Source organism: Podarcis filfolensis (assembly GCF_964270895.1).
Source record: "Podarcis filfolensis genome assembly, chromosome: 3".
NCBI lineage: Eukaryota > Metazoa > Chordata > Lepidosauria > Squamata > Lacertidae > Podarcis > Podarcis filfolensis.
The window spans coordinates 2,185,557-2,211,695 of record NC_139606.1 but is presented as its reverse complement, the minus strand read 5'-3'; the positions used below and the strand labels follow the sequence as shown (position 1 = coordinate 2,211,695).

At 40.9% G+C, this 26,139-nt stretch overlaps 1 protein-coding gene across 7 annotated transcripts in view; it reads right to left on the bottom strand.

Annotated features, from left to right (window-relative positions):
* SUPT3H (SPT3 homolog, SAGA and STAGA complex component) overlaps window positions 1–26,139 on the bottom strand; it is a 240,575-nt gene that overhangs the window by 30,159 nt on the left and 184,277 nt on the right. For 5 of the 7 annotated variants that reach the window (XM_083606697.1, XM_083606695.1, XM_083606696.1 and 2 more), the window contains exons 7-11: window positions 25,000–25,075; window positions 20,845–20,957; window positions 19,798–19,905; window positions 19,034–19,219; window positions 8,792–8,902 (exon numbers count right to left, since the gene is read on the bottom strand). In XM_083606697.1, the coding sequence (XP_083462823.1) occupies window positions 8,792–8,902; window positions 19,034–19,219; window positions 19,798–19,905; window positions 20,845–20,957; window positions 25,000–25,075 (594 nt within the window). The remainder of the gene's footprint in view (window positions 1–8,791; window positions 8,903–19,033; window positions 19,220–19,797; window positions 19,906–20,844; window positions 20,958–24,999; window positions 25,076–26,139) is intronic. The other 2 variants (XM_083606699.1, XM_083606700.1) reach the window with 1 other exon arrangement.

The window sequence follows — 26,139 nt, the reverse complement described above, 5'->3', positions numbered from 1 at the left end:
TTTTGTGCCTTGGTTTCCTTCCTTGAACCCTGCATTGATGTATAATCCTGATAGCCATCGTGGAGCGTATTAATCACAGCAGTCATCGGCACTCATCTTAGCTGTGGTAAGGAGCACATCACAGCAATCTTCAGCTCAGACAATTACATAGTCTAAGAGGTGCCAGTGGTTTGACCGAGGGTGCCTCCAAGATGTTTTTTTTAAAAAATATCGAAAGAGTGTGTTTGTAATAACAAGGTTGTGCGCTGCACATATCGTCAAAAAGTAAGATTCCATTCTGGTTGCTATTGCCAATTCCTTCTTTGTCAATAGTCCCAGGCCACAGATCTGAATCTCACCCAACTCTTGCATTAAAATCACCCAGGAGGATAAATTTATCCTCCTTGGGCGCCTCTGATAGGATGGTATCCAGCTGAGAGTAAAATTTTTATTTAATGTCTTCATCAGCAGCCAGTGTTTGTGCATTAGCGCTCAGAATAGCAGCCTGTTGGTTTTTGGCAAGTTTTATTCAAAGGATTGAAAGTCACTCATTAATGCAGGTAGGGACTTCTGACAAGAGCTTCACAAGATCATTTTTGATAGCAAAGTCTACTCCATGTACAGTGGTACCTCACAAGACGAATGCCTCGCAAGACGAAAAACGCACAAGACGAAAGGGTTTTTCGTTTTTTGAGTTGCTTCGCAAGACGATTTTCCCTATGGGCTTGCTTCGCGAGACGAATACGTCTTGCAAGTTTGTTCACTTTTTTCTTAAAGCCGCTTGAAGAGGCGCAGTTGCGACGGATCGTGCTTCGCAAGACGAAAAACATCGCAAGACGAAAAGACTCGCGGAACGAATTAATTTTGTCTTGCGAGGCACCACTGTATTTGAACTTCTTGTTCAGGTAGACATTTCCAGAAGAATATGTAGCCTCCTTTTTCTTCCTTCAGTAGTCCCTCTCCTGTTTTTCAAGTTTCTTGAAGTGCTGCAATATCAGTGTTAAAACGGCGCAGCTCTCTTGCAATGATGGCAATTCTCGTTCAGGACGCTCATTATCTGTGTTATCCAACATAGTCCATATATTCCATGCTCCAAAGTTCATTTGTCTTTTATGACCGCTGGGTGGTGACCCCACTGGGCGCTGTAATCCAGTCAGGGAAAAGGGGAGGCAGACTATGTTTAGACCAGCTTTTCTAGCCCCTCCCCCTTTTCGGAGTGAGCAGAGTGGATCCTAAAAAGGGCTGCTCAATTGTGGATACAGCTGATGAGCTGTCCAACTGCCTCGTTCCTTGAGTCAGAATGACTGAATCTGTATCCACTGCCCATGTGCTGGTTCATGACTAGGGGCTTCCATATTTCATGGTCCTGCCCCCATTACCATTTGCCGACCGCCATGAGACTTTTGGGGGTTTGCGTTTGGGATGGGTTTTTGGAAGACGCCTGTGCATGAATTTGTTTTATGTGTGTAGATCAGTGCACGCTAACCAACGCACAGTCTTTGCAGTAAGGCTCTATTCCGATGGCATGAGTATCACAACGACCAGTAGATTCTTATCCTTCGCAGCCTTCATCCGCCTTCACAGCCATTGTAACATACCACTTGTTATCATCTGCCTGTTCCTACAGGCATCTTAAATGAATTCTGATTTTATTGTTTTAACTCAGCTTTATTTCCATTGTATTGACTTATACTACTGCTTGGAAACAACTGTAATTAAGCAGTATACTAAATATTGAAATGAAGGCTATTTAATAAAACCAGGGCTTCCTTTGTGGCAGGAAGAAATCAAGAGCCAGTTTTCAATTCCAGAATCTGCATTTTTGAGAATATGCAGAGTGCCCTTCTGGAATTACAATCACTCAAACTGATGGTAAGAAAAAGATTATGAAGTGAAGGCAGACATGAACCCAGACACTCGGGAGTCAAACTCCAAATATTGTTTAGTCAGCTCTTTGAATCAGGACATTCAATTTAACACATGAGAGAGTAACCTCCAGCCCCCCAGATGTCATTGAACAACAGCTTCCAGCATCTTTGACCATAGGCCATGCTTCAATAGGGCTTACTTCTGAGTAGGCATCTATATAATGGTGCTGTAAATCTGCCTTTAAATTAGTTCTTCACATCAGTCTTAATTCACTTGCACTGCTTTTCAGCATATAATTCTGTAGCAACATCTTTTAAAAGTAATGAGCCCCTTTTAAAAATGAATACTCTACTACTGAAGAAAAACTGAAACGCCTATAAATTCCAAACTAGTATCTTAAAGCCATTTCTGCATATTTTTCTTCTTGGATTCAGTATTGTGTTTGAAATAAAGCAGCAAATATCTTGATTCTTTTCATTCACTAGTACAGTTTCCTAAGTGGTTCAGCACTACGCTGGTGAGGACCAACAGTAGGAATGTATCTTTATCCACAGGCAGCCAAAAAAGTACCATCTCCATCTTGGAGTAATTTATCCAATAAGATGATTTAGGGGACAGTTCAATGGCACCAGTTTTGGAACGTAAAAGCAGAGGGGAAGGAATATAAATCAAAGGTGACTGGCAGGTAAAGGATATATTCAGCAATCAGCCAAGCCATGTGCGCACTGGCACAAATTCAACAAGATCATTTATAAAAAATTTAAGTCAGGAATACACAAAAGGGGGTCTGGTGCTAACTAAATCCACAGATAGATTACACGCCACTGAAATAAACACTTCCAGATGCTGGTGTACAAAAACCTTTCACAGAAAGAAATGTTTTCTTTCATAAATTTGAAGGGAGGAACCTTGGGTAAAGCAGAGAGGAAAACAAGGGCTCCATACTGTGACCTGACTTCCTACTGCTTTTGCGGAACTGTTCATTTTTTCCAATACAAAATGTAACATACAAGAAAACAATATCCTGAAACACAGCATTAACTATGTCAATGTTTTGGTATCAAAAAAGAGTACCTTGGAGTATTTTATAAAGTACTTAAAACTGATGTGGTCTCACTGACTTGAAACCCAGCTCTTGCTAATGTTCTCCATGGCAGGAATTTTGCATTTAAAGAAAACAGAATTTCCTGAAGACTTTTCTCCATCTATAAATTATGTAAATTACATATGAATTCATTTCCAGCATTCAAACCAAAAACATTGAACAGCATAGTCTGTTAAGACAGGCTGTGTTACATTGCTTTGTTTGACCCAGTTTTAACAAATACAAAGCATCTAAGTTTGTGTTAGGCTTATCATATGTCTGTGTAAAGTAAGCCTTACACACTTTAATATGCTTGATAATATTTAATCAGAAACAATGAGTTAATATTATTTTATTCATACTCAACAATGTTATTTAGGAATTGATTCATTTGCTTTGTTGGGAATGCTCTTCTTTCTCAAAGAAATCATCCAACTGTGAAATGCAACAGTTCACAGAACTCAGATGCAACAAGTGGTGGTGCTCCATTATCCAGCGCCTGTCTCCTCAGCCAGCTCCCTCCTGCCTGAAGTAGCTTCCAACGTCCAGACAAGAATCCAGCTGGATTCTACCTCTCCCTTGCAATAGTCTAGTTCAACTAGACATGCACAGAGAACTAGACATGCACAGAAAACCAACATGCACAGTTAAAGACATGGAAATACAGCACACCTTAACAGAAAACATTGAGCCATTTTTGGATTGCAAGAGAAGGATCTGAACACTCTCTTGGGTTTGTTTGGTTTTGGCTGCTTATAGAGTGTACAGTATCATTTCAGTGCTGAACCAAGTCTTTGCAACTATGGTAAGCATATTAATACTGCACCTGTCACTGCCTACCAAGATCAGTGTTGCAATATTGGTCATTGATAAAGGAGACATGACCTAAAAATGAATCATTGCTCCAGCCTCCAAGGGAGTGTTCCACGTAAGCAGAATGCCTCATCTGGCGGCCTAAGAGAGAGCAGTGGGAAGCAAAGGGCACTTGAGCTGTTCCAATTCCCTTATATGGATTATATAAGCATATTGATATGGCTGCCAAGAACTTATGAGAGAGAGAAGAAATAAAAGAAGGAAGTGGCACCCAGCCAGAAGGAAATCCAACCTTAGCTAGCAGCAAGCAGAGACTGCAACTTCTGGGTAAGGAAGTGTTCAAGAAACAAGGGCTAAAAATTGGCCACAGGTAGAGTAAGTGGACAGCTACATCTCCAGCGGCTTAACAATATGTGGAGCACTGGGTTATTCACCGCAAGTGGAGTAAAGGTGGGCAGGGGAAAGAAAAAGGAGAAAAATCTTAGTATGTTCCTTAATATCCATTAGGGAAATAGAACTTATGTTTTCATGGTTCTACTGGAAACATTTAAATCAGTGTTTGGGATAAAATAATGGCCATGTCAAATTATATTAGTGTCTTACCATAGCAATTTGCACTCTACATTTAAATGAAAAAAACTTTGAAGTATCAAAAAATGTACTAGGGAACTTCTGGTTTACAATATTTATGGTTTTAAATACTTAAATGTAATAAGAAATATTTATGTTCTTATTTATATGCCAGGGTCTATACATGATAAAACCATAGTCACCATCTTCCAATAACGAAAGTCCTTCCTAAAACTAATACTATGGCAACGTCTTATTCACAATAACAGTTACTGTTAGCAAAATTAAGCAGCAGAGGGTAGGCAATGATTTTTCAGTGATTAAATCAATGCAGAAAAAGTTTCAACGTGATTTAATTACAAAATATTAACAGTGGAGGGGCTTTGACTATTTCTAATGTTTTGAAATGGGTGAAGTGGCATTTGTCTATCTGATTATTATTGGTTTGTGGGAACACAAAGGTGGGCTCCCTGCTGAATTATTGGAGATCCAATCAATATTGGAATTCTGCTAACTCTTGAAGACACCTAGTTAGACAAGCATTGCCTGGATCTCCAGACTTGAATCACCTGCTTATATTGTTGCATTAACTGTTTCAACTGTTTTCAGCTATCATGATGTTGTAACGGGCTTGTTCATTTTTTTTAAAATTAGCAATGTTTTTAATGTAGTTGTTATGTATTTTAATTATGGATAACTGTATTTTTATAAATGGGTTTATTCTTGTTATTGTGTTGTTTTATTTGTTTGTGGACAGCCTTGATGTTTCTTCTTGAAATGAAGGGCAGTATATGCATTGTGTTGCTGTTGTTGCTAATGCTGCCGCAGTGGAGAAATTCACACAATGGCCTTCAGCAAAACAAATAACACTAAGTATGATTAAGTCCCAGCCTCTATTTAAATTAATTTTTAAGTCCTTTTCGTTTTGGGGTGGGGGGTGGGCTGTGCAATTTCTGTTCTCATCCTGAGGTAAAGTTCTTAACCCGAGGTAATATTTCTGGGTTAGCGGAGTCTGTAACCTGAAGCATATGTAACCCAAGGTGCCACTGTATATGAATGCCACTGATGCACACACACTATATTCCTCCCCAACTGCAGCCAACAAATGCAGTGAACCACCAACTACTTTTTAAATTTCACAGCTTGTTATAGCTGCAGCTACTCACCAAAGCTATTGAGCTGCTATTTAAAACTTTCTAAACTCTGCAGTGCACATTTGCTGGCATCTGAGCATTTTACCTTGCTAAATTGCTATATTGGACATTTGTTTCAAACAGAAATGGAACCGAATACATAGTGATGGTAGAATATTTAACACACAATTTTTGTTTTGGTTTTTGCTAACTCTCAAGATAGTTGGGAACTTACCCCATGAGCCTAGATTTGCCACAAATAAAGAAATCTATGCTGAACTTTATGTAAAGTTACCTGAACACGATTATGGCCAAGTGAAGGCTGCTTTAAACTGCTTTCCACATGACATTTGTAAGCACTTGTATCTCCTTTATTTTGATGTCCGTGGAGAAAATAACCTGAAGTGGATAGGCAATGCTCATGAGCAGCTCTGCTTAATGCCCTTAAGCTTAAGCTCTGCTAAATGCCAAGTGGTGGTCATACAGGGTGCAATGTCCCTTTGCTTTCCTATTCTGTGTTACATCCACATTAAAGTTACAGATAGGTAGCCGTGTTGGTCTGCCATAGTCAAAACAAACAAAAAAAAAATTCTTTCCAGTAGCACCTTAAAGACCAACTAAGTTAGTTCTTGGTATGAGCTTTCGTGTGCTGACGAAGTGTGCATGCACACGAAAGCTCATACCAAGAACTAACTTAGTTGGTCTTTAAGGTGCTACTGGAAAGAAATTTTTTTTTTGTTTTATCCACATTAAAGTGATAGGAAATTTTAACTTGGGCAAATAGCCAATGAAGAAAATAGTTACAACTGCGTAAGACTACATATTTCTTTTAAAAGAGTTTCCATCCCATAGCATCAAGTTATCCCCAGTAGAGAATGCCAACTTATTTTTCATTTAGAAGCTTATTTTTCATGTAGTTAGGGACACTTTTTGGCATGCTGCCATGGCAACTTCAGCTGAGGTGCTCAGTAATCTCTCAGAAACTCACAGCTTGCCATATTTTAATGCTTCAGCAAAAAACAACACTGTCTTTGGAATGACCGTATTGTCAACACAAGCAGATTAATTTTAAATCAGCAACATACTGTACATGAGGGGAAATGGGACAACCGCCCCCCCCCCCGAACTGCAAACTTTGCAGTCATAAACCCCTTTAAAGAGATAGGTTGAAATAGTAATTCAGAATCAGGAACGCAAATTAATCAATGAATTGTTTACAGAACATCTTTTTATCTTTTGAAATAAATATCTATAGTCCAAAACATCAATGAAAATGCCTTTCCCCCCAAAATCCTCAGGAATGGGGATAACTTATTTTAAGCATTAGCTAACTTAGGCGACCCTATTACTTTTTTCAGAGGGTGCGGCTGGTGATTCAGTGTGTGGCGGTGGGGGGGGGGACTTCTCTCAGGGCCAGATCCAGAAACCCCAAACGCAGGGGAAGAACTTCCCCAGAAGAGCCTGTGGAGCCAAGGATGCCGTCTTGCCCTCCGCAGCCCCAGGGGACTCCATCTTCCAAAGCCAGCCTGGCCTCCGTGAAATGAGGAGGCAGCTTTTGGTGAAGGTGGACTAGCAGTTAATACAAAGCTGCCGCTCCTATACAAGGCTCAGTCTAGGAGTACCTACTGCTGAAGCCACGTCTTAGTATCTTATCATTATGTATTTCTTTATCCCCCACCTCTTTCCCTGGCAGACTCAAGGTGGCTTACAGATAAAAATAAGAGCTGCTACCACCAAGAAGACCCTGTCTCACCTTTCCACCAAGTGTGCCTGTGAGGGAGGTGGGACTGAGAGAATGGCCTCCCCCAAAGATCTCAGGATCTCAGTGGTACCTCAGGTTATGTACTTAATTTGTTCCGGAGGTCCGTTCTTAACCTGAAACTGTTCTTAACCTGAAGCACCACTTTAGCTAATGGGGCCTCCTGCTGCAGCTGCGCCGCCGCTGCACAATTTCTGTTCTCATCCTGAAGCAAAGTTCTTAACCCAAGGTACTAATTCTGGGTTAGCGGAGTCTGTAACCTGAAGCGTGTGTAACCTGAAGCATCTGTAGCTCAAGGTACCACTGTATGGTCTTTCCAACAGCTAAGATCTAAGCATATAGAGCTTTATAAGTAATAAGCAGCACTTTGACCTGTGCCCAGGAACAGACTGGCAGCCAGTGGAGCTGCTCTGGCAAGGGAGTCGTCTGCTCCTGATAGCCAGCTCCAGTTAACAATCTGGCTGCAGCTCTTTGAGCCAGCTGAAGTTTCTGAGCACTTTCCCAAGGCAGCCCCACGTAGCGTGTTACAGTAATCCAAACGGGATGTAAATAAGGTGTGTGTCCCTATGCCCAAATCAGGCATCTCAAGGAACGGGAGCAGCTGGTACACTCGCTTTAACTCTGCAAATGCACTCCTGGCCACCAGAAACTGGGCATCAATGTCCAGGGCTAACTAGCAGCTGGAAAGACCTTAAAGTACCTTGGCTAATGACCAACCTGGCTAACAAGCAATTTGAAGTAAAATGCCTATCGGGGCCTTTTTCACTCCTCTCACAATAAGCTCCCTTTTTGCCCCAACCTTGCAATCCCTTCTGGCCAAAGGTCAGTGCTGTACCCTCTACTGAAATGAATGCAGACGTCCACAGGTACAAGAGCCCCAAGCGTGCATTTGGAGCAGTACAATGACAGGACCATTGTTTTGGTGAACTTCATTTATGCTTAGAATATCCTGATCAGTTCACATCCCACACCAAACTTGAGATTTCAGTACAATGAGATTTCAGGTCTCAGGCCCAGCTATTGCTCTTCACATACACCCTCCCAATGGGATCGGCTTAGGCAGCCATAACCATCTATCAATGGTGAGCAGCTTGGGGGATCGAGCACATGGCCCCACAGCCCACTGTGGGTTTTTCTTAGGTTAGAACTTAACCAGAAGGTGAAGGCTCCATAAAAGGCAGTCTCTCTGAATATGTCACATCAGAAATGAATTCTCTGTTAGAGACAAAATCTGGCACACAACCTTCTTCGGAGTATTCAGTCTTCACAATACTGCACTACCTATAATTTAAAATAACTATACACTCAAACTTTGTAGCAACTCTGAACATTCAAACAAACAAAAAGAATAATTTATAATTAAAAGGGAATAATATTTAAAAGGGGAAAAAACTTTGTTGTCTTTCCAAAAACAGACAGAAAATGCTGTTTTATTTCCCCAAAGAATTATGCCATTTTATAAAGAAAAATTATGGTTGCCACAAATTGCTCTCAACAATTCCAAAGCTTCTTCAGCTGACCACTTGAAAATCAAAGTGCTTTAACATTATAAATATAGCTTCTTATGACTCTGTTATTACATACTGTGTATGGGGAAAGGGGTCCAATCTTGTGGCCATAGCGCCGAATGGCCTCTCTGATGTGGGAAGGCTGGATGGCATCACTCTGAGCCTCTGCACCACAAGCGGCAGAACTCTGTAAGAGAAAAACACATTCAGCGAGGCTAAATCAAAAACATATAACAAGCACACACAGCCCATTAATTAAGATAATAAACCTTTAAAAAAGGTGCTGCTCTCCCTTTCCTTTCTGTCCCCCCACCCCACTTTTTGAGTATGGTTGCCACATACGTTGTATGAAAATACAACCAAAACACCTATTCGCAAATCAAAGGGGACTTTTAAATTATTGTTTCCTATAAGATAAAGGGAAAACTGTAGGAGTTCTTCTACCAAGTGCTTTAGTGCCTAAGAGCATCAGGGAACGACAGCTTGCTGCAACCTTCCAGCAGGTTGTCTCAGCTGGTGCAAGTCACTGCAAAAATGCTTAGAAGAGCTACTAGGGGCCAAACAGCAACCTCCAACCCTGTCTTCCTTCTTTACTCCATTGTCAACAGAATCAGCTGATTTGAAAGTAACTACCCGTGAGTAGGATTAAATTGGATTTAAAAGAATAAGCTAATTTGACACCGAAGCTGGAAGGTATAAACAGGAAGTCTGCCTTCCCTTCTTGTAAACAGATCAAAGCAAAGAGACTGTAAAGCGGAAACTTGAAAGGACGTTTTGGAAAAAGACTTAAATCTTAACATCAGGAAAGCGGTCTCCCCTCCAGTTTGCAGGAGAGGAGGGGGGAAAGTTTGAGGTGTATTTACCTGCAAAAACAAGAGGAAAAGAAAGCTAAAATCTGCTGCCTAAAACCTGGGAACGGACTGCCCCCAGACAAGGAAAGCCGCTTAGTGGAAAGCCTATCGGTAAGCAGAGGACTTTTGACTTAGCTCTGCAAAAAGAGATACAGTGTTTCTGGACTTCTCCTGGTTTTAAAGTAACTGTTTAAGTGGACTGAAACTGTTGTTTTTAAGTGAATTGGGGGACTCATAAGGACTATATTTGTCTTTAAAAGTTGTAAGCTTTGGTTGTTACTGTGTCCCCCTAGAGGAGGTTTGACATTGCTACAATAACAACTGGACTATAGGAAAATTCCTTTTCAAAACAAATTCCAACCGTGGGATCGACCTTGGATTCTCATGAGAGTGTTATGGCAAATGGGAGAGGAAAGTTAGAGCTGGCGCAGGAAAAGACTACTAGGTCTGGCAGACACTATCGGACAGACACTGCGCAGCAGCGAAGGGCTTCAACATCTGGAGCATCTGGAACATCAGGGGCTGCTCCTCCACAGGTCAAATCAAAAGTTATGTCGTCCGAAGACGTTTTGGCACAAGCACTTGGGAAAATTAATGAATCCTTGGAAAATTTAGCTAAGCAGGTAGCTGAGACAAATAAACAAGTAGCTGAAGCATCAGTTAAAATTGATTTGAACACTACAAGTATTAATAATTTTGGACAGAAGGTGAATACCAATACACAGTCTATTGAAAAACTATTACAGGAATCTGCTTCGACCAGAAAGATAGCTGAAGAAGATATTGCAACTGCTACTCAAGAGAAGATACCACCAGTATATAAGCAATTGGAGGACCACGGTTTGACATTGTCTATGATTGAATTGAAAGAGAAACAAAAAAATTTAAGAATCAGGGCTGTACCAGAACATGAGACAGATAATCTGGCTGATTTTCTTACACAGGAATTTACAGATTTTTGGCAACAGGACTTGGGGAAGGAAGAATTTAAGATAGTGAGTGCATTCAGACTTGGAAGAGGACAAAGGAGGAACAAGGTGAGGGACTGCTTGATTACTTTTCGGACAAAAGAGGAGAGAGATAAAATCTTGAACCTGCACTATCAAAGGACTTTGGAAATTGACGACTCAAGAGTGGAGATATTTAAAGATATTCCAAAACATCTTTTGGACTTAAGGCTTAACTACGGAGATCTAGTTGCCCTGTTGAGAAGAAATAGAATTCTCTTTAGGTGGGAATTTCCCCAAGGTCTATCCTTTAAATATAAAGGAAGAAAGATAAAAATAAGATCAGTTAACGAAAAAGACAGGTTTCTGAAAGACCACGAAGAAGATCTACAGAAAGAAGCGGAATCTGGAGAAGAGCCAAGAGCACTGGAAAAAGGAATACTGGATATAGCAAACCTATCTTTTGGATTGCATGGCCCAGAGAAAGAGACACCGTTGACAGAACAAGAACAGACACTTGGTGCAGTCGGAGGCAAAGCGAAGTAACCCCATCATGGCTCTGCAACTTTTAAGTTGGAATTGCAATGGTCTTAACTCTCCTCGGAAGAGAAAAAGTGTTTTTCATTTATTAAAAAAGGAACAATTGGACTTGATTTGTCTACAAGAAACACATGTAATAAGGTTACACAGGAAATTACTTATCAATAAGAGATTGGGACAGGAGTTTATCTCATCTGACAAAGTTAAAAAAAGAGGAGTTGTGATATATGCAAAGGAGAGATTATTACCGAAATTTATTTTTAAAGATGAACAAGGAAGATTCCTGGCAATTGAAATTCAAGTTCAAGGAGAGAAATTTTTGATTGTAGGAATTTATGCACCGAATGAGGGGAAATCTGAATTTTTTAAAAAGTTGCATGAGACATTATTGGACTATTTGGATTATAATCTGATTTTGATGGGGGATATGAATGGAGTTGTATCTACAAACATGGACAAGGCACAAAGACAGGTAGTTACCAAGGATGGTAGACTACCAAAAACTTTTTTTGAAATGACAGACAATATGGACTTAGTGGATATTTGGAGAACAAAGAACCCCTTGGGAAGAGAGGGAACCTTCTTCTCTGAAGCCAAGATGACATGGACTAGAATTGACCAAATATGGGTAACTAGAGGAATGGCACCAAAGATAAAGAAAGTGGAAATCTGCCCAAAAACTTGCTCCGACCATAACGCTGTAAGGATGGAGATGAAGCAAATATCAACTGGCTCCTTCAGATGGAGGATGAATGACACCTTATTTGGAGATGAAGAAGTGTATAAAAAGGCCCAAAAAACTTTAAGAGATTATTTTGAAATAAATATGAACACTAATGTAGAAAAAAGAGTAATCTGGGACGCAAGCAAAGCTGTTATGAGAGGGTTTTTGATACAACAGAATGCAATAAAGAAGAGAAGTCAAAATGAGAAGAAAGATAAAATTTTGGAGAAAATAAAAGAAAGTGAGAAGAAATTGAGGGTAAAACCAAAGTCGCAGGAGATCTTGAGAGAAATAAAATTATATTAAGTACAATATATGGAAATGATGAATCAGGAAATAGAATGGAAAATTAAGCAAATGAGACAAAAAACATTTGAATCAGCTAATAAATGTGGGAAATTGTTGGCTTGGCAAATGAAAAAAAGACAAAAATTAAATACCACTACAAATTTAGAAGTGGAAGGAAAGAACATACATAACCCAAATGAGATTAGAAATTGTTTCCAGAGGTACCGTATTTTTCGCTCGATAACACGCACCTGACCATAACACGCACATCGTTTTTAGAGGAGGAAAACAAGGGAAAAAACATTCTGAATGAAACAGTGGATGTATCATTTTTGTGCTTCATGCTGTGGCCACAGACATGTGATCTGATGGTGAATTTGGGGTGACCCAATGCAAAAATCCTGAGAATCCCTGTGGATCCATGCTTTGTAACCACGTTTTTGCACCATTGCAGCCCCAGGCAACAGTGGGTGTGTGATTTGGGGGGGGGAAGGCTGTAGCCATGGACATGCTATGTGCTCTGATGGTGAATTTGGGGTGACCCAATGCAAAGATCCTGAGGATCCATGTTTTGTAACCACGTTTTTGCACCATTGCAGCCCCAGGCAACAGTGGGTGCGTGATTTGGGGGGGGGCAGGCTGTAGCCATGGACATGCTATGTGATCTGATGGTGAATTTGGGGTGACCCAATGCAAAGATCCTGAGGATCCATGTGGATCCATGCTTTTTAACCACATTTTTGCACCATTGCAGCCCCAGGCAACAGTGCGTGTGTGATTTTTGGGGGGCAGGCTGTAGCCATGGACATGCTATGTGATCTGATGGTGAATTTGGGGTGACCCAATGCAAAGATCCTGAGGATCCATGTTTTGTAACCACGTTTTTGCACCATTGCAGCCCCAGGCAACAGTGGGTGCGTGATTTGGGGGGGGGCAGGCTGTAGCCATGGACATGCTATGTGATCTGATGGTGAATTTGGGGTGACCCAATGCAAAGATCCTGAGGATCCATGTGGATCCATGCTTTTTAACCACATTTTAAGTGGGGAAGGAAGGAAAAATACAGAATGGACAAGGAGCACGAGAGGGGTGTGCAGAGAAGCAGCTGGCTAAGAATGCAGGAGAGGGGTATAACGGGAGGGAGGAAAGGAAGGCAAAAGTTTTCCCTCACCTACCCACCCAAGCCAGCCAGCTCTCTCTCTCTCTCTCTCCCTCCTGCATGTTTTCAGCAGCACCGGAGCACAGAGACGACACTCTGCTTGCCTGGAGGGGAGGGGCTTTCCCTGCTCTTTGTTCCGTTTGAGCAAACACAGCAAGGAAACAGAGGAGGGTGGGCAGTAAGACCCTGAGGCAGAATGCAGGAAAGCAGCCACTTCCTCTTTTCACGTTTCCCTTCTCCGAGACGCGCGATTTGATTTTTGCCTGATTTTTTTTGCCATTTGGCTCCAGGGACCACACATTCGCTCAATAACACGCACAGACATTTCCCCTTCCTTTTTAGGAGAAAAAATCTGCGTGTTATAGAGGGAAAAATACGGTATTTTAAACAATTATACTCACAAGGGCCACAGAAAGAAATGGACATAGACCAATTTTTGAAGACAAATGGATTACAAAAAATCCCTCAAGAAAGTAAATTAATGTTGAACTATAAAATATCTGAACAGGAAGTAGAAGGTGCCATTTAAAATATGCAATTGGGCAAATCTCCAGGACCGGATGGGCTGACTTCTAGATATTATAGATCTTTGAAAGAGTGGTTAATACAACCTTTGAAGGAAGTCTGCAATGAAATTCTGGAAGGGAAGAGGGCACCAGAGTCGTGGAAAGAGGCGTATATTACACTTATACCAAAAACAGAGACTGAAAAGACTCAGCTTAAGAACTACCGCCCTATATCGTTACTTAATGTGGATTACAAAATTTTTGCTGACATTTTGGCCAAGAGATTGAAAAAAGTATTGATGGAAGAGATTCATAAAGACCAAGCGGGCTTTCTCCCGGGAAGACATTTGTCTGATAATTTGAGGAACATAATTGATATTTTGGAAAAACTAGAAGTGAATATAAATACTAAAGCAGTTCTGATATTTGTGGACGCGGAGAAAGCTTTTGACAATATCTCTTGGAGTTTTATGAAAAAGAACCTACAGGGGATGGGGGTAGGCCAAGGTTTTGAAAATGGTATAGGTGCAATATATTCTGAACAAAAGGCTAAATTAATTGTAAATAATGTGGTGACGGAAGAATTTAAGATAGAAAAAGGGACACGACAGGGGTGCCTAATTTCCCTTTTATATCGGTCCTGGAGGTTCTGCTGAATATGATTAGAAGGGACCGGTTGGTTAAAGGTATACAGGTCGGAGCCAAACAGTACAAATTGAGAGCATTTGCAGATGATTTAGTACTGACGCTACAGGAGCCAGAATCTAGTACTAAAAGGGTTTATCCTGCTATGGCTGTATGCTAATGCAATAAAGGTTTGATGATGATGATGAGATAATGGAGGCATATAATTTGGACAAGAAAATTGGCTTCCAGGTGGAAAAAACAAAATTAGAAACAGAACTGTTAGAACCCAAAACTAAGATTTTGTCAAGGATGTATAACTTGCTGTTGAAATGGAACACACAGGATGAAACGGTGAAATCTGCTATGATTAAATGGGCACAAGATGTTGGACATAACATTATGTTTGCTGACTGGGAACAGTTGTGGACCACAGGTATGAAATTTACGGCACGTAATGCCTTAGGAGAGAATATTATGAAAATGATATACAGGTGGTACATGACCCCAGTCAAGCTTGCAAAAATATATCATTTGCCCGATAATAAATGTTGGAAATGTAAAGAAACTGAAGGTACATTCTTTCACCTTTGGTGGACGTGCCCAAGAATCAAGGCTTTCTGGGAGATGATATATAATGAAATGAAAAAGGTATTTAAATATACCTTCCTGAAGAAACCAGAGGCCTTCCTTCTGGGCATCGTCGGCCAATTGGTGCCAAAGAAGGACAGAACTTTTTTTATGTACGCTACAACAGCAGCAAGAATACTCATTGCAAAGTATTGGAAGACACAAGATCTACCCACTTTGGAAGAATGGCAGATGAAGGTGATGGACTATATGGGACTGGCAGAAATGACTGGCAGAATCCGAGACCAGGGAGAAGAGTCGGTGGAAGAAGATTGGAAGAAACTTAAAGACTATCTACAGAAATATTGTAAAATTAATGAATGTTAGAATGATGTTGGATAGAAATTAAGTGGTTTCCAGCTGTAATGCTTTAAGAGAATATGGAAAAAAGGGTTATAAATAGGTAAAAACATAATTAAAATGATGTTGGATTGGAAATAAGTGGTATTAGCAACAAAGTTAATAAGAATATGCAAAAATGAATTGATAATGGATGAAAATACAGAGTTATAAAATGTTAAGTTATAGAGATAAGATAAATGAAAGAGGGTAAGGATTTGCTGATTTGATTATTTAAATGGGAATACAAGAAGGGGAGGTGTGAGGAGGTCAAAGAAACAAGCAAATGAGTTTTAAGTTATGAAAAATGGAATTGTTTTTAATTTTTCATATTTTTTCTGTGTGGTTATTTTTATTTCTTTTTTTCTTTTATTATGTGTTTTTGTATATTTGTTTTTGTAAAACTTTAATAAATATTTCTCAAAAAAAAAAAAAAAAAGAATCAGCTGATTCAATTCTCCATGCCAGAGAAGAAAGATGTAGGAGTCCTTATTCCAGTAGGTTTAGTCCCAGCATATGAGCTCTGCTGCCTCCTGTGATAACTAAGATTAGAATTCTTTATGACAGGAAATCAGAAATGGATTCCTTATGTACCATCACCAGTCCTAGCTAAATTATTTTAACTTTCCTTGAGATCTTTTTTGGCCTTAGTAAGACCTCCCCCCCATCTGCCTAATTCCCCCCTCCCCCAAATGAAATTCTGTGGAAACTCTGGGGATTTTAACTGCAGTATTAGTTAGCTTCTCAAAATAATCAGGAAGTGTAGTTTCGCCTGAGTGCTTAAAACTATATTTGCCAAACTAAAAATGGCCAGCTCCAATTTCCACGTTAGTCACATATCTTGAACTATGACAGATCCTGGGTCCTGCCAGTTGATGGGTCACATGTTTTGTGATAACCACTTTCCATCGCAAAACTTAAAAAATTGAATTCTCCTAATGTTCTGGCAGTGGTCAATGACTAATTGAGATCTAATTTGCACTCTCTGTGGTCAGGTATGTTTGCACACAAATGTGCACACTGCCAAAGAAAGCAATAGCTTGTATTATGTACCTGTTGTGCCAAGGTTGTGTGCGTATCTCCTGCTCAAAGGCTGGTAAAATTCCACCAGGAGATTCCTAATGTTTGTTCAGCAATGTTTGCACTTTGACATGTCACTTATCTTTAATTCTGTAACTTGTATACCGTTTCATTTTAAAGCAGCATTTCTCACCAGATTTGAAAGTCTAACAAATCTTTTTTAACAATTCATGATTATTAAGATCCCTGACACTGTTATCATAAATGATAAATAACATTTGGAAGGGTGGTTAATGATAAGAAAGGTAGCTTTATGAAATAAATGTAGAACTGGAGGGGGCCATGATCTAGTCCAACCCCCTGCAATGCAGGAATCTTTTTGCCCAAGCTGGGGCTTAAACCCGTGACCCTGAAATTAAGAGGCTCATGCTCTACTGACTGGGCCCCGAGACATTTTTACCTCTCTTCAAGGGAAAAGGGCTCCTACCGCCAGCTTCCATAAAATCAAAACAATGACTAATTTTTTGGGGGGGGGGGACCTATTATGAACAAAACAGGTAAAAATCTTAGTGATAAATATAGGACAAAACCAAACTAGAATGGGCTTAATATTTAAAAAATAGGTTCTGGCGCAGACGCCAAGGCAAACAGCTGTGTCCGTGGTAGCAGATGCCAGCTGTGCAGTAATGAAAGATAATCTGGGAGTGATTCTCCTTGGAGGCCCCCTCTCCCCCGGCCAGGGGAGGAGAGCTTTCCCTTGTGATTCGTCCGAGAACTTTCTCTGGCTCTGATGGAACGCGGGGGCAGGGACGCTGAGGGTATAGCACTGCACCTATTGGAAACTCCCCAAGGTGGTCACCATGAGCGGAGGTATCTCTGTTTCTTATAAGATGCATCTGAATTTGGACGTAAGAAGCAGACATGTTTCGGGAGAGGAAGAAAGATAACCTGCGAAAGGAATCTGCCACTGAGTGCCAAGGTTTTGAACTGGAGAGGACTCTCATCATTGCAACTGGAGAACTCTGTAAGTGAAGGAAGGCCCTGTTTTTTCATTACATTATTTTCTGCTGTGTTACATATCAGCAAACCTTCACTGAAAAAGAATCAATTATTAATGGAGTGGGATTATTAATGGATTACAGCTATGTATGGAATGCAGGAGAACTTAACGCATGGTTTTATCTATGGAATACCGGAAATAAGAGACTGTGTGGAATTTTGTGATGATTTGTACATTGCCAATTAAAGAGAGTGCAATTGGATCTATTATGATTTTGATAAGATGCCAGCTCGTTAAAAGCAAGGAGATAAAAGAAGCCGGACCCTGGATAGCTTTCGGTTTCAAAGCAAGATGGAGGAGCTGTGGTGTACTTTCAAATCACCTCTCAAAGAATTGGCAAGGGTGAAGAAAGATGACTGATTCCAACATGAAGAAAAGAAGGAAAATAAATATTCCACACAGCTAAAGGGCAAAAACTCCCTCTGCAAATTAATGGATATGGATTTATTAAAATATGGTTGAGACTCATTACATCAGTGGCTGCCAGAACAAAGGATTAAGATTGGAATGGTAGAACTTGGACTAATTAAAAGAATTGGTGCAGGATCAAGGAAATAACATCAACTCCTGATAGCCGGAACACAGGAAGTCAGACAAAATTGTTTAATTCGGAACTGTTTAATTGGCTTTTTTGATTGTATTGAGATTTGGTATGGCTTGGCATTGTATTAATGTGGCCTCTATTGGATTGTTATGAATGGAAAATTAATTAAAATTAATTTAAAAAATAGTTCAATTGTCTCCAAGGGAAAAACCACACCTAGTGCCAGGTGAACCTCTTTGGGAATATCCTCTCTTAAAAATTGCATGGAACCTGGAAAAAGGCTTCTGAGGATCCTCAGAGCAGGTTCAAGTGGGAGGAGGCAGTCCTTTGGGTACCTGGGGACTCTGCATAGGGCTCTGATCTTTTAGGTAGCTGTTTTAAAAGTCATGGGAGGTGACTCAGTTCCAGTTAGTAATCTAGTTGCTATATTTTGATCTATCTACATAGCATTTCCCACAGGCAGCCTCAAAGACAGCAGTAATTCAAATGGGAATGTGCAAGATCTCTAATTGTATTTTCCAGAGGATACTGAATTGTCATTTGAAACCACACATTTGACAGCATGAAGTGTTGAGAATGCTCTGGTCATGAATTTGCTGCACTGGACTAGATAACTCTATGATTCTATGCTCCTAAACCATCGCCTGGTGTCTAATCCTTCAGGAACCACTCGAAGGCCTGATCAATCCATACATGCTGCAGCGAAAGATGGTAGCATCCTGAGGTATTAGAACGGGCTGTAACACTTCAGATTATAGGTAAAGGATACCTAGAGGTGTACTTAGGCTCCTTTGTGCCCTTGGCAAGGAGCTGTGTCGGTCCCCCCCCCCCGACCCTTGTGCCCTTGCCAGAAGTGAGCAGAGGTGTGATTTTTGCACCACCCCGGACCTGTTCCCTTGGCCAACCTAGGCAACCCCTAGGTACACCTGAGAATACCATTTTGAACAGATAATTAACATTATAAGTCTACATTAAAAGACAACAGCAACATTTCTAAATGTCTCTAATATACAGTATGCTATACTTATAATTGCAATATTCATTCCTCCGTTAGCAGTAACAAAACACCTGTCCTTGCAAACCCACTTTCTTCCTCTTCCGCTGTTTGGCTTTTGAGGAGTCTTGCCCAATGCTGCCATTGCCCATGGATCCAGATGGAGCCTTCCCAAGGTGCTGTGGGCCTGCAGCTGGAGGGGTGGGCGTTGGTGGGGGGGTGCTTTCAGGAGAGTCTGGACTGGTCTTCAGACTTGTTGCTTGCCCCAAAACATGCATCTAAATAGACCAACAGCAGTTAAAACTGAGTTAATTGGCTATTACTATTGTTCTCTGAATATAGTCACCAGGCAGTGCAAGCACAAACCCAGAACATTTCCAGAGCTCTAGTTTAGAATCTGGGGCACACCAGGTAAGTGAATGACATTTATTTGTATAATTAAACAAAATTTCTAGGTGGCTTAACCAAGTATTAAAAAAATCAAAACTGTTTGCATAAAATAGTGTGATTATTTATGAAAAAAGTACTGATAAATCAACAAGTAGACATAATAAAAATATTTAAAATATACGTAATATATTCCTCCTCTTGATCTGTTGTAAGGAGGAAGAATGGGCTGGAGCCAATCTCTCTCCATGGACCTTCTGACGAGCAAGCATGCCAGCATGATTCTTTATGGACCTCACACATACAAGAAGCAGCACAATAACCCACTAGGACACAGAGGAGCAAATGCAAGCAAAATTGTACTCATTCTCCTAGAAGGGAGAGGATTGGGTCGAGACAGACCCACAAGCACCACTGAAAGAATGGCCCTGTGCTGATATGCCAAGTTCATCTTTGGTCTCATATTTACCTCAGCAGAACTATGATACTGAATGAAAGTAGCAGATATTGCATGGCTGAAAGGGTCCCCAGCTTTGGGAGTCATGTCCTGCTTGACGAGAAGGGCCAGGTCCACCAGCTGAGGAAAAAATGGAAGAGCCAGTCTTATTTACTTGTTGGCTACTTTATTAACAAAGATATGCACCGTAAAGTTTAGGTCTCAACTTCATTCTGAAAAATATCACAGCCATTATGTAGCATGTGCTTGGACAGGTCTGGATCTTTGCCTTTCAAATGATAATGATAATAATAATAATAATAATAATTTATTATTTATACCCCGCCCATCTGGCTGGGCTTCCCCAGCCACTCTGGGAGGCTTCCAGAAAAATATTAAAATACTGTGATACATCAAACATTAAAAGCTTCCCTAAACAGGGCTGCCTTCAGATGTCTTCTAAAAGTCTGGTAGTTCTTGTTCTCTTTGACATCTGGTGGGAGAGTGTTCCACAGGGAGGGCGCCACTACCGAGAAGGCCCTCTGCCTGGTTCCCTGTAACTTGGCTTCTCGCAGTGAGGGAACCGCCAGAAGGCCCTCGGTGCTGGACCTCAGTGTCCGGGTAGAACGATGGGGGTGGAGACGCTCCTTCAGATATACTGGATATACATGCAGAGTTTTCCAACCTATCTTGCACATTGTGTTGCATTAGTCTATAGCATCATTTTACACTCCACAGCATGCATGCACACACACACACACACACACACACACACACACACACACTGGTACCTTGGGTTAAGAACTAAATTTGTTCTGGAAGTCCATTCTTAACTTGAAACTGTTCTTAACCTGAGGTACCACTTTAGCTAATGGGGCCTCCTGCTGCCGCCGGAGCACAATTTCTGTTCTCATCTTGAAGCAAAGTTCTTAACACAAGGTACTATTTCTGGGTTAGCGGAGTCTGTAATCTGAAGCGTCTGTAACCCGAGGTGCCACTGTGTGTGTGTGTGTGTGTGCATGAAAAGGGAAGGGCATTCCCCACCGCAAATTCTCTCATCCATGCAGTGCACTCATTTACCTGTGCGACAGTCTCATAAGCTAAATAAGCCAAAATTTCCATGGCAACAGCATTGGGTTTTATTTCCATGCTGCTACAGTCCAGCCAGTCCCGGAACTTGGAAGCCTTCTTGGCTGGGCAGATAAAACACAAAAATGGTGCAATGTTAATGTTGACTCCTCTTCTACATTTCACTATTCATAAATGGCAAGAGATGATAACCCTTTGGCATAAAGAGCAGAAGTTGCCATTCTGGATCCTGAACACAATGGCTGTGATCTAGGAGAACCAGAATGTGATTAGGCATTAATTACCAATGAACATGTCTGCTTCTTCCAGGAAGCTCCTAGTTGGCATGCTGACTGAAGCTCATTAATATTAAGGCCACATGAACATCCAGATGTAGCACCAACTCCAGCAGCACCCAGGAGCATTGAACAGGCACAAACTGAGAGCTGTCTGTATGTAATGACATTAAGGAGTGTTCTGTGTTGTGTTATGATGTCAGACCAAAGTCCATGTCCACTGAACCCAGCCTTCAATTGCACCTCCGAGTAGGTATCCTTATGTCCATATGGTACTTCTCAGGTTAGCAGGTTTAAACAAGATTATTAAAATATAGCCATTATTCTTGTTTGCCCTCTGTGTGTGAATAATAATACAGTACTGTGTCCCACCCCCTCAATGCTTCTCAAGTTCAAGGGTTTTCAATGCTACTATTGTGCATATGGTGTGGTCTCAAATATATAATTATTTGGTGCAAACTGTGAGTGCATCACAACCTTCTCAGATGTTGACATTACTTTAATATGAAAAAATTGTCAGCACAAATATTTACAGATGTCATGCAATGGTCTAAAAACTAAGCTCACAAAAAGGCACTGAAATAGTAACTACACTACTTACAAGACCAGCTTCTCCACTGTTTGACATTTACAGAGGGCGCAATCTTGGATGTGTCATTTATTTTTCACATTGTGATCCATAAGCAAATTACTCATTTCTCCAAATTTAATGCTTGCTATGGAACACCATTGTGCTTTCATAATGCAATGCCATGTGCTCTTCTGTCGTGCTTTTCAGTGCAGTCTCTTTATCTCCAACTTGTAACTCGTAAGTATCATCTGCTTCTACAGTGCTCTCTTTTTGTATAACGAAGCCGACTGTAATTGTGTCCCACAAATTTTTGTAATGGGTTGTTTCTTAGGTTTGTTAAAGTTCTAATGCTTTCATTATGTTATTTGGCACAACAGCAGTATGCACTGATGATATTTGTAATTTAAAACAAGCACAGAAAGCAGCTTACAAATATTAATTTAGAAAACATGTTGGGCAGAAATGGAAATTAAGTTACCGTATTTTTCGCTCTATAAGACACACCAGACCACAAGACGCACCTAGTTTTTGGAGGAGGAAAACAAGAAAAAAAATATTCTGAATCTCAGAAGCCAGAACAGCAAGAGGGATCGCTGCGCAGTGAAAGCAGCAATCCCTCTTGCTGTTCTGGCTTCAGCGATAGCTGCGCAGCCTGCATTCGCTCAAGACGCACAGACATTTCCCCTTACTTTTTAGGAGGGAAAAAGTGAGTCTTATAGAGCAAAAATATGGTAATTTAGTTAACATTAGCTAACGTCAAATAACTACTAACTGATGATCAAGTACTTTTCTCATCAACTGCAGCTGAACTTTCTTACCTTGTGTGACAGACCTCACTAATGAGGTGCAGACCATTACTCTGAAAAATATAAAGTTCTTAATATTTTCCTCAAATAGGTTTCATCCAGGTCAGGGGTCAAGCAGGCAGTTGACATGTCTTGCCTCTCACAGAAACATTGTACAAGTAAATTTTTAGAGTGAACCTTAAGCTACACCACAATCTCATTAGAACTATCCTCCATTACAAATGATCCTACTGAACTGCGATCCAGCTTTCCCTTTCCCTGCTTGAAATTCTAGTGTGACAGCAGTTGTACCAAATAGGTGGAATGTTTTCTATTTTATTTTTATTTATTAAATTTGTATTCTGCCCTTTAATCGAAGATCTCAAGACACTTCACTGAATAAAAATACAATATAAAAACACAAAATACATAATAAAACAAGAACACAAATAAAACAAAGCAATGTTCATATATTATCATTTATTTTAAATGCTTTTTAAAGGAGGAAAAGTGGTGATGGTTTCTTGATAATGTGGGGGGCAGGGGGCTAGTCAGTCAATAACATGTGACGCCAGCTTCCATGTGAAATGTTCAGAACCATTTTTCCCCAGGGCTCAACTCCATAGAGAACCAAGTACATTTATAATGAATGTAGGGGGGAAAGGCCTCCAAAGTGGCTTCACTGCTCAGAAAATATGATATGTGTATTCATCCTTAATTTGCACAGAATGATGCTGAGACCCAATGAGCATGACCAGTGCTCTGAAATCAGCAGAGCCCTCTGCAACACCCTGGGCTTCCAGGACAGACGTTTGGGGGGCTTCAGCAGAGAAACAGATTTAGAAAGGAAGATAAAAAGTTTAGAAAATGCTAAGATAAGGGGAATGATCTCTTTCCATAATAGAAAAAAATACTGTTTAGACATCTCATTTTCTGTGCTCAAAGCTCTCTCGTGTTCCAGAATGGTTCGAGACAATTCACTTGGCTTGTTTGCATTTCTGAACACATTTCGGAGACAGTGGAGAACAACTACCAAGTCTATGCTACCTAGTCCATTCCCAGAGTGGTCTGTCAGATGACTATGGGAAGCTCATAGGCGTGACATGAGCACTGTATCACTCTCCTACTCCTGTTCCGAAGCAGCTGGTATTCACAGCCATGCTGTCCTTAACCCCTCTTATCTCATGACCACTAGCTTCTCTTATGTTTGGTCTGCAGTCTTGGTGAGGGTCCCTCCCAACTCTACAAGCCTATGATTCTATAAGCATTTTTTTTTGTACATCATTTGACTGGACAACTGCATTACAAAATTCAGAGAAGTGTGAATTTTCAAAGCTTTTTGAAAATCCAAGTAAACAATAACTGCCAACCCGCATGAATAGTTGCAAGCTTATTGACACTCTCAAAGAACTCTAAAAGGTTAGTGGGACAAGGCTTAACTGTTTAATGCAACAATGCTACCACCAAGTTATCCAGAACAGATGTTAAACTTGGAGAACTATGGGCCTCCAAAGCCTTAACAGGGTTCCTAATTTGGCCACGAAGCTGGTTCCCCAAACCACAGCCACCTGCCTTATACCTGACATCACACAGGGTAGCAGATGTGTGGCAGGTGAGGGGATGGCTCCCTGCCAGTAGAAGGGTTTGCAAACACCTCCTAGCAGCTGATAGGCAGTACCTCCCAAACTGTCTTTGCCCATGTGGTTTGATATCACTGTGCAGGCAAAGGTTTGCAGGGACCACTGTACACTGTAGCAACCCCCTATACCTTTGCCCACATGATTTGACTTCAAACCACCCAGGCAAAGGGAATCACTTCACCTGACGTCATGGTGATGCCATGTCCTCTGCTCCCAATTCTTAGCTCCTGGATATGATGCAACAGCTTCCTACATCTCAGATCTAACTAGGCCTGGGCAATGTATCAAGACATCGTCCGGGACCGGTTTGATGGCCAGAGCATGAAGGCACCTTCACCCAGCAGTGGGTGGGGCTTGCCTGTGCCTTACCTTCCTTCTGCGCTGCCTCCTTCCTCCCTGCGTCGAGTGCTAGCAGCAGCAGGAGCAGCAGCAGTTTCACCCTGGGGCCACCTGGGGCCAGGGCTGGTGCTGCTTGTTCCTCCCCTCTGCACGTCGCCCGGTGCTGTCAGTGGAGGGAGCGGCAGGGCTTTCACCCCAGTGCCTCGCAGGGCTGGGGCTGAAGGATGCTCCTTCCTTTTCAACATCATGATGCTACACCACAATGTTGGAAAGCTGCTATCGCCCAGCCCTGGGTCTAACACACATCCTCCCATGCACCAGTGAGACCACACTGCCGCACGCACAGGAAAGCAAAACCTCCTGCAGAGGATCCAAGCCATGAGAAGGACGTTTGGAGTGCATTCTCCCTCTTGCAACTCAGAAATAAAATTAAGGGGGTGTTTCATACTTTATCTGTCTGATTACAATATATTATGCTGCCAGGTTATCTAAAATTACAGTCTGGAACAGCATAATTATTATGGCATAACACTTACAAAAGCTTAGTTGACGACTTTCACAGAATTCTGCATATTGTGCAGAGTCCATCATTCGTGCTTGTCTTTCTGCCCTCTGCAAAACAATATAAACGACACTTGTTATTCATAGATCCAAATGCATAGCATCACAAAACCCTTCCAACTGTAGGCCTGAAAGCAACTCTCAACACTAAATTAGTACTACTAATTTCTCAATGTTTCTTAATGTTTGATGTTTTACTGTGGTTGCATAATTTGTTGGAAGCCACCCAGAGTAGCTGGGGCTATCTAGACAGATGGGTGGCTGGAAAGCAAGCAAGCAAGCACGCAAGCAAGCAAACAAAAGTTGATGATATTGAACATTCTGACAATTCATCAAAGCTCCATGCTCATCAATGCATCAATGCATATTAATGAGTCCATGCTCATCAATGCATATTGCACTGCTGTCCTCACAGGAAATCATGCAGAAATACTGCATGCCAGAACAGCAATGGAAATCTATCTTGTGATGTGAAGATTTATCCCAGAAGAAAACAGAATACTTTTTTTTGGTACCTGGTCTAACCAATGGAATCACAGGTTTAAAGACACACATGAAGATACAAAAGAACCACAAGCAATAAATTCTATTGCATATATTTGAATTAATTAATTCTGAAATTGAGCAGGAAAGCACAAGCTCCACTCCTTACTTAGGTGCGGGGTGAGAAAAGGTGCAGGCCAGGACAGTCGGCAGAAACTTCCTCTCAAAGCTCCAAAACTTTATGGGGCTTCACAGAGACCACAGAAAATATATTTTACACAAACCAGCTCCTAGTTAAGTAAAGAAGATCTGCCTCCAATGAAAAGAAAAAATGAAAACGGTACTATACAGCAGTTAAATCTCACAGAGTTGAAAATTCTGTTCCAAATCCTAGCTGTCTTAAAACTTATCTCAGGACTTTCATTATAAAATTTAACCAACTTGCTCTTCTTAAATCCACTTTTTGCTTAAGTGGAAACCAAAGAAAAAGAGGGCAGTAGGGCATGAACCATTTTAAAGATTAGACACAGTTTGGGTCTTGTGCTGAAGCTAACAAAACCTTTTTATGACAGATTGATGGATGTTGTGATAAAACTGCAGATTTGACAATAAAGAGCAGATATACAGAGAAT